Source organism: Falco cherrug, chromosome 3 (genome assembly GCF_023634085.1).
Source record: "Falco cherrug isolate bFalChe1 chromosome 3, bFalChe1.pri, whole genome shotgun sequence".
In the NCBI taxonomy this organism is placed as follows: domain Eukaryota; kingdom Metazoa; phylum Chordata; class Aves; order Falconiformes; family Falconidae; genus Falco; species Falco cherrug.
The window spans coordinates 81,351,028-81,359,986 of NC_073699.1; the positions used below are offsets into that span (position 1 = coordinate 81,351,028).

An 8,959-nucleotide genomic window follows, 5' to 3' on the forward strand; every position below is an offset into this window, starting at 1 on the left:
CCATTTTAATTCTATTTTTAATTTCCGCCTCATCACACAGCTAAATGTAAATAATAACTACAAAGATGAGGGGTGGTCCTTTCTGAAAACTAGAAACTGAGAGTCATAATAAGCACTTCAGTGTCCTTCCATTTCTGTTTAAAAAAACCAAACCACCTTCCAGGTCTTTTAAAGGACTGAATTAAAACAGAAAAATATTAAAACTAAGTGGATCAGTTTCTCTCCCTCTACACTAATTCCATATTCAGGTTTTTTTACAAAGTCTAGGGAGATGTTTAGTTATTCAGTCATTTCTCTATTCCTGCCTAGTGTAAATTCTGGTTAACTACACGAATTGACAATACAATTATGAGCATACAGTCAAATTTCAATGGAGAGCTCCTGTCTGCAAAATGAAGGAAGCACTGTAATTCAACACACTAGATTGAGAAAAGAACTCTGCTAACAGAGCAGATGTGAAACATTTATATGTCTAGCACATGTAAAATTAATTTCCGTGTTAGTGAACAATTGTGAGGGTGTAAAAAAAGTTGTCTCAAAGATCCTACATAATTCTTAGTTCTTTGGGAATTCTTTCTCAAAGCACTGACAAATGATAAAAAGTGCATCTTGTGTGCATGTACGTTTTCCATATGCACTCTTAGCATTTTACTGAGTTTCAACTATATTAATGTAGCAATTCATCGTTAAAGGATATAATTAAAAAAATAATCTGTCCTTTTGTTGACTTTGTGTGCAAATTACTGTACTTGCTACCATTGCAAATATGAAAAAAGATTCTTTCTTCAGGTTTTTGAATTGTAACCAGAAGCATTACAAATTGTTTCCATAATATGAGAAAAATATGAAGGTAATTTTCCTAATGAAGGCCACATTTTATTAACTCATTAAACTCTGTCACCTTTATTCACTGAAAATCAAGCAGAAAAGTGGAATAAATTCACCATGACAAAGAAAATGCACACATTTCCGTCTTACAAATAAACCGACTAAAAAAAGGGTGAGGTGTGTAAATTAAGGCACTCAATCTAAGAACATAGCACGTTCTCAAGTGGCCAAATCGAGCTCTTGGATATTCTTCCAGGGCTCTCACTCAAGAGAAAGCAAGCAGCAGATGCAAAACTGTACTTTTTGTATCCATATATGTAGGATTTTAAAAGTGTATGATATCCTTAGCACAGTGTATCTAAATATGCAATAGAGAAAACACAAAAGGATCCCCTTATGTCTAGAAATGTTATTGCCAAGTATCCCTAACAATATATCAGTAGTCGATTTGTCCAAATTATAGGAGGTTTCAATAACTCTGCTTCATGATCACAGAATTGCTTCCTAATTTCCCTTCAAACTATTCAAGCTGTTACGGATTATTAAAGGACATTATCAGCCTGAATAAGCATATTAGAGGTCTGTATGATTCCCCCTCTCCCCCCAAATAAACCTAAAAATAACTCCTAAAATTACTATAATCGAAATGAATTAGCAAGTTTCTCCACACTACGCATTTCAGTTAACTCACTCTGCTTTTGCAAATATTTTGGACCCAATCCACTACGGACAATTCCAGCTTTATATTGCAATTGCTTCACTGTTTTTAGTGAGTTGACACAAGTGGAAAAATGAAGCAATGCACCAGGGAATCAGATCTATTTTATAGATAGAGAGCAAGTTTTCTTTTACTGATATAGCTAGAGCAACTGGGATCAGAAGCAGAAATTTAAATCTTACACATGAAATACACTTCAAAATAAGCTAAAGAAGCAGACCGTTCCCACTGCTTAAAAACCCCGACAATTTCAGTGTGACTGCTCTTCAAAAACTGCAGTTTGAATGGTCTTTCGAGGCATTTATACAAGAAGCACGAGCATGCCATGCAGGTCCCAAACCTGCACTGTCTTATCCCCATGAATTTGCAATGGTACAAATAAAGCTAAGGACACACATCTACCTTTTCAGGACTAGGACCTAATTTTGCAGTCACCACACTGTGTTGGTAGGGGCCTGCTCAATGCAGAAAAACCAGCAACAAGTTTTTTGTTCACCAGCCTAAAGCATGGAGGAAGGTGTGTCTTAAAGGAGAAGGGCAAGGCAGAAGTTGTTGGGCTTTTAATAAAGATAGATCACAACATACCCTTGGGGGCTAAGGTAACTGTGTTTAAATTTAGGGAGCAAACAAAATTCGTGTTGACTCCAAGTTGTAGTTATGTTTAGGTATAGATTCAGATGTAGGAACAACAAACCACAGTTGACCTTGGAAGCAGGGAGTTTCCCAGCTGAAGTCAGTCTGTTTTGCTGGATAGCCACTAGGGAGATAAAACTCCTGCAGCTACTTTGGATGAGTGAAAGGTATTTAACGCAGCCTCCTGTTTAAAAATTGCTGTAACACTGACAAGACCAAGGCTGCCTATCTTGCCTCAGACTGAGTTCACACTCATCTCTAAAGGCTGTTCCCCTCCAGCAGGGGAAAAAGAAAGTATGTTTGGATTACATGGGAAAAAAAACACCAGCGAGGAATATACCTTTCCTCTTGACTCTTGCGTTGAGTTGCAAGCATTTAAAAAACGCTTCCTGAAGAATCATAGCTCCAGAACAACTGCCAAGAGTCCTCACCTTACACTCCTCAACCGATACAAGGTATCTAGCAACTGCATAGACTCCAAGAGCATTTGTACAGCAGCGCAGCCTTCTCCCCTTCCCTGTCTTCTTTCTTTTTTGCAGGGTAAGGATACTGAGAACGAAAAATGGTTCCAAAACCTTTCTTTCTGTGTCATTTTACACTTCCTAGAAAAGTGGGGTTTGTCGCTAGTAGTGGAATTCTGGGGGAGCCCACTATGGTACCAGCAGCGCATCGGACCTTGTGCTCATAAGGATGACAACTTTTCCCAAAGATCCCATTACTGCTACACTACATTTTACTACTTTAATATGTTTTCTTTGGTCTAATTCTATTACTTTTAATAATAGTGGAAAATAATGACTAGTCAAGATGTAATCAAGTACATATGTGAATCTTGACTGAAAAACAATAAAATTCGCTATGGACACAGCTCTTCTTGCACATAAAACCGAAGGGGGGGAAAAAAAATCCCGAAAGTGTCCAGTGGAAGTTTTTCCTGACAAAAAGCCACACAATTAGGCTGTGATCCATGACTTTTGATATCCTCTGGACTTTTTACGAAAATATTTCCAAAAATGATCTGCCAGAACAGCATACGATTTGTTATGCCCTTGTTTTCTGTTGCTGAAATACAGACTGTACCCATTTCCTTGTTTTCTGCAAGATTGTAACCTTAGCACAAGTACCTAAACTCAAATAAAATATATCTGGAAATGTTTTTGGCTCCAGTTTGGAGTTATCCAATTTTAATGATGAGAAACAAGTTTTGCATTGTTGTAAAACTCTGTGGATTGATTCTCCACTTACATTTCTGCATTGCTATGCAGTGGAAGTGGCAAGCGGACCAGGTTTGGGGTTTGGGTTTTTGGTTGGGTTTTTTTGTTTTTTGTGTTGTTTTTTTTCTCATATTAAGGTCCACAAGGGAAAGGAAAATGGCTACAGTAACACTGAGATGAAGACTATTGCATTTTTTATCGTACACGGCACGTAACACAAATGACAAAGGTGTCATTCATGCTTATGTAAGGAAACATGCAACCAGACCATTCTCGGAGTGAGCACTGGCAGCCGGGAGCCAAGGTGGAAAGTCACAGGTGTACAACAAGCTTGTCTCTCTACTGCGGCTCCTGAGTATGGGACCTCCTAAAAATACACGCACTCACTTTGCTCAATTGGAGTTAGGTAGCTACCCTGAGAAATACACTCAGCTGGGATAAACCATGCACACAGGATCAATCTAAGCTTCTCCCGTTACTGGGAGCATGAAAGGCAAAGAGACAAGAGTCCTCTGCCCTATCTTCCCATTATCAATCCCTCTTTAATTACCAGGGTCCAGCAGTCCCGACAGAATTAGGACAGTCTGTACAATTCCACATTATGCCTCTGCATCTCTGTCTCTTCCCCTGGAAGCTGTACCCAGGAGGTAGAGGACTCTTGCAGGTATCAGTGTATTAGGTTTGAAATCCTGGCTCCTGAGGTTGTCCAGCACTGGAATTCCATTGTTTTCAGTCTGGTCAGCTTTCTCTTGTGGTAGATAAGCCTGCCTTCTCCTTGCCTTTAATTTTAAATTTAACATATCATTAGGGATATAATTTATATTTCTTTTTTTTTTTAATATAAACTTGCAGTATATCAAGTTCTGAGTTTAGGCTACTTAAAAAAACCCAAAAAGATCACATGGAATGAATAGTCACCAATATTAATAAATGTGAGAAAATATTTTAAGGTTGGAAGCAAGTCTGGGATAACAGAAACATGAACTAGACAAAGTGCAGAGCTCTGCAGTATTTTGGACACTTCCCCCATGCAGTTCTGCTACGGACAGCTATCATTTTAAGAGTTCTTGGTCTACACTTACTTGTTTCTCATGTCAATATGCAGCAGTTTCAAAGGCTTTGATAAAGCAATAAGGCATACAGGCATCAAAATAAAACTTGGAAGAGCTTTGCTAAGGAATGAGGTATCTTGAGGGGCTGGGGCATACAGCAGTTTAAGCAGTATTAAGTATCCTGTATTTCTTATTCAGTTTTAAACCAAATATTTATAAGTTAAATCAAAGCAGAGCATATCAATATTAGAAAGAAGCTTCTGCATGCAAGCAATGACACCTTTTGGAATAGGAATGTATTATGAACTATTGCATGCTACTGTTATATTAACCCATTAAAAGGAATTCTAGGCATTTTCATGGTAACATGAACAAATCCATTCTCACTTTGATTTAATTTCCCTCACTAGAGAAGAGAAAGAAGAAGAAACAAAGTTACTTAAGGGCAAAAATTTGGTTTGGAAAATTTGTAAGGATCTACATTTTCATACAGGAAAGTCATCCCATCCTTAATTTGTCTATTTCACTAAAGACTCTGAACACTTCGAACCATGCTATTCACTAGCAAGGCAGGAGAGCAGTGCCACAAGATACTCAGAACATGCCCCTGCTCCGTTGATTCACATAAAGGCTTTCCAAGTATTTGCAAGGAATTTCAGTACTTACTTCTAAACACAATATATTACTACTCTTTATCTTTCAATGATCATTTATAATGTTAAATAGAGAGTTATACTATATAGTACTCCGGTATGCATGGGAGGTACAATTGATATGAACAGTCAACTGAAGCTAACCAAGTACAGCTTTTAAAAAATTTGGCCCTCGCAATGCATTACAGCTCCCAAGTTTAAAACTAGACTATTAAGGTCTAGCAAATGGGTTGTTAAGGTGAATGCGTAAAATATAATCAGGATTAGATACCTGGTTTATTTCATTTGGGTGTTTTTTGGACAGCTGGACAGTAACTGCATATGGATGTAACCTTAATATCATCTACTGAAAAGAAAAATACCTAGTCAGAAAGCTCTTATTTTAACTCCTGATCCCCACACAAAGTCCTTTGAAAACACTACTTACGCTTACATGTGTAAGCAGACTCAGTACAAGTGAAAAAAAAAGGGGGGGGGGGGGGAGACAGAAAAAAAGAGAAAAAGAGAAAAGAAACGACATTATATTCCTCAACAGTAATTTACATAGTTTAAGCCAGCGGCCATACCAGTCTGAAAATTCTTGCATTCCACAAAACATCACTTTTTTGAAACAATTTGCAATCATAAGCTACATCTTTTTTTCTGACACAGTGTTATTAACTTCTAACAATTTTTGAAGCAGAATGCTTTGCGCAACATCTGGCAGCGTTACCGTACCTTCTAGACCAAGGTAGAAAAGTAATCCAAGAAGTAATCAGGTTTCTCGAAGCACAAAATTTAAAGTTTCCTTAGAATCGACTGCTGCAGCGGGAAATCGTTTCTTCACACATACAGTTTCTAACTACGCACATCTTTAAGAATGACTACAGAGCGAAACTGACCCTTCACAGAGGCTAACTTTGCGGAGCAGGGCGGGAGAAAACCTCCGGCTGTGACAGGCTGCATCGCAAGGAGGAAAACTTCTGGTGGCACCGCTATTCGGAAGTCAGCAACTTCTCCTCTAACGCCGTTCCCCTCAAGCACACAGGGCCTGCTAATTTTACAAGTTCCCGAAGGCTTTTACAACCTCCACACCTGCCTCCCCTCTGCAAATTACAGGCGCAAGCAATTCGACCTCGGGCTTGTCATGAACCCGAGTGCGGCGCTGGCTGGAGGAGAGGGAAGCGGAGCGGTCCGCACCCGCTCCCGCGTGGGGTAACGCTTCCTCCGCCCCGCCGCTCCCCCCCCAATCAATGAGCTCTCCTTCCCGGCCAGCTCCCTGCGGCTGCTCATCTCCGAAACCTGAAGGAAGCGCCCCAAAACGCCTGGATTACACCCAAACTGCGGCGCAATGTTTTTTGGAAAAAAAAAAAAAAAAAAAAAGAGGGGAAAAAAAAAAAGCCAAACGGGTGGGATGGGGAGGAGGGGAAGGACGGGACGGGACGGGAGGACCTGCCTGTTGGGCTCCGCAGTCTCCCACTTTACGCTCCCGGCAACTTCTCCCCGGCAGCGCCGGCTCCGCGCCGCCCCTCCTCACCCCCACGCCGCAGCCGCTCGGGGCTGCCCCCCCGCCCGCCCCCGGGGGCTGGGGCAGGTGCCCGCCCGGGACCCCCCGCCCCGCAGTACCTGCTATGCCGGGGCGGGGGCCGGGGCGGGCGGCAGCTGTGGCGGCGGCGCCGCTCCATGTGCCTGAACTGCCCCGCGGGCGGCGGCTCCGCGCCCGGTCCCTCCCCCGCGGCTCCCGCCCGCCCTCCGCCCCGCTCCGCACCCGCGCACGCCGGCGCCCCCGCCCCGCAGGTGCCGGCCCTGGGACGGTGGCGGAGCGGGGCGGCCGGCGGCCCCCACGGGGCCCTTTACCTGGCGAGGTGCTCTAGCGCGGCGCCCCGCCGAGCCGGAGCCGCGGGAGAGGGGCCGGGCTCCGCGCCCCCGCCGGGCGCTGCCGGGGCCGGGCTCATGCGGCGCCAGGACTTGGGGGTCTCTCGGAGCGGCGGGCAGCGCCCAGGCACGGCGCGGCGGGTTGTCACATGCCGCCAGCTGCAGACATCCACCTGTAACGCCTCGGAGCTACGGCAAAAGGGGGTCAGACCGTCCTCCTTTATCTCAGCCTGGCCGTTCGCATCCCATGCGAAACGTGCCCCACGCTTTCCGAGCACTGGAATTTAACACCGCTGGGTCAGAGCGTAGGTAACTTACTTAAAATCGGTGGCAGAGACAGTCACTGAAATTCAGACCTTACGCTTCAGTCCACAGGGTACAGTGAACCTGACGGAAATTCCTCGTACGCTTAAGAATTAAGCGCATATACACTCTGTGTAGGATGAGGATCTCATTTTTGCTGTGCTTCAGTTCCTCGTCTGCAAGATGAGGATAATAATACTTCCTTTCTCACATCCTATCTTTATCTGTGCTCTTGTATTACAAAAAATTAAGGCATAACTTTATGCACGCGAGTAATCTCACTGGTTTAAAAGGGATAATCCAGAGATGCAAAGTTAAGCAAGCACATAAGCATTGGAAAGATCAGGGCCCTATCACACGAGCTCTTCGGAACAGAAATTGTCTAGTGCTTACTACAAGTTTATACTGTGCAACGCAATGAGGTCTGCAGTGCTAAGCTGGGCTTCTTTCAGAACAGAAATGGCAAGACTGTACCTGGGGATTTATACCAGGCACTCCTTCCCTCGGAGCTCTGCAGACCTGTGAGCTTCACAAACCAGGGTAATATCTGGGTACGCTTGGGATGAACCAGACATACCTAGCGCTTCTCAATTTCTTTTATTTTTCACACTGTCTTTACAGAGATGCAGAACCCTCCTTTTACTAGAACTTGTAAGCAGATTGTATGGATCTGATAGGATTGAAACCTGGAGCCAAATTCTCCTGTTACTTATTCCAGAATACCTCCACATCTTCCAGCAGGTTTCATGTAGGGCAACAAAAGTATTTGATCGGTAGAATCACACACTATCATTAAAGAGAAAGAAAGAAAGAAAAGATCCACAGAAAGGTGCCACCACATGCACAGCAGTTAGTACCTTTCTTCAGGAAATCCCAAAGAGCTCTGCCTCAGAAAGGCTGGGAAATGCAGCCAGGGAGAGCTTCATCAAACCACCCTCTTAGAAAGCAGAAGCTGGTTAACTCAAGGGAATGCAGCAACTTTCCACAGATACACGTGTCCAGACATTTTGAAGTAAAAGGACTAACACTCCACCAAGGATCTGTTTCAGGAGCTGTTCGCTGCTCTCCTGTGCTCCAGCTGCCGCAGGGCCTGCAGGCCAGCAGCTCTGAGTGTGCTCCAGCCTACCAGGGGGGTTGGCACGTGTTTTCAAAGGGAGATTTCACACTGTGCAAGCCACGATTTCTCATTAAACATTCGCTAAGAGTTTTAAGGTCAGAATCAAGATGCTGGACATGTGTGAGCTGAGCCTGCTTAAGTCAAATCTTGTGAGATGTAAGCACCTTCTGCAACTCACTGTGCTTAGGTTTGTTAACAGCTCATAGGAGCTCTCAGGACTTAGATGTTCTGAAGATCCTTTTATGGCTGATGCCCTTGAGAATTGCTACGGTATAGCCATGGCAGCACGCAGATTGCTGCTGGCAGCCTGCCCTCAGGTACAGCAAGTTTCTTGCTGGGACAGCAGCAGTGGGCTGTCTGAAGGCAGCTCCACTGTCCTGGTGATGCTTACCCAAGCCTAGAGCTACTGGAAGCAGACCTGTTAAGGGATGGTTTCATATACACGCTTAGGTACTTGCCTGAAGAGAGCCAGATTCTGCAATCCTTTTCTTGCAGTATTTCCACTGACATTACTGGGAATTTTGGATGAACCAAAGTGGGTTGTGAAGGATATAAGGTAGAGCAATGTATAGCAACCCCCCAAGTGG

General features: G+C 43.7%; 1 protein-coding gene across 15 annotated transcripts in view; it reads right to left on the reverse strand.

Annotated features, from left to right (window-relative positions):
• Positions 1-7,366, reverse strand: part of IKZF1 (IKAROS family zinc finger 1) — a 70,757-nt gene extending 63,391 nt beyond the window's left edge. For 3 of the 15 annotated variants that reach the window (XM_055703866.1, XM_027798597.2, XM_027798594.2), the window contains exon 1: positions 5,980-6,280. In XM_055703866.1, coding sequence (XP_055559841.1) covers positions 5,980-6,043 — 64 coding nt within the window. In that variant the 5' untranslated portion in view covers positions 6,044-6,280. Of the gene's footprint in view, positions 1-5,815; positions 6,284-6,529; positions 6,647-6,703; positions 6,844-6,934; positions 7,122-7,270 lie in introns of those variants that run through there. The other 12 variants (XM_055703861.1, XM_055703862.1, XM_055703860.1 and 9 more) reach the window with 12 other exon arrangements.
• Positions 7,367-8,959: the final 1,593 nt, after the last annotated feature.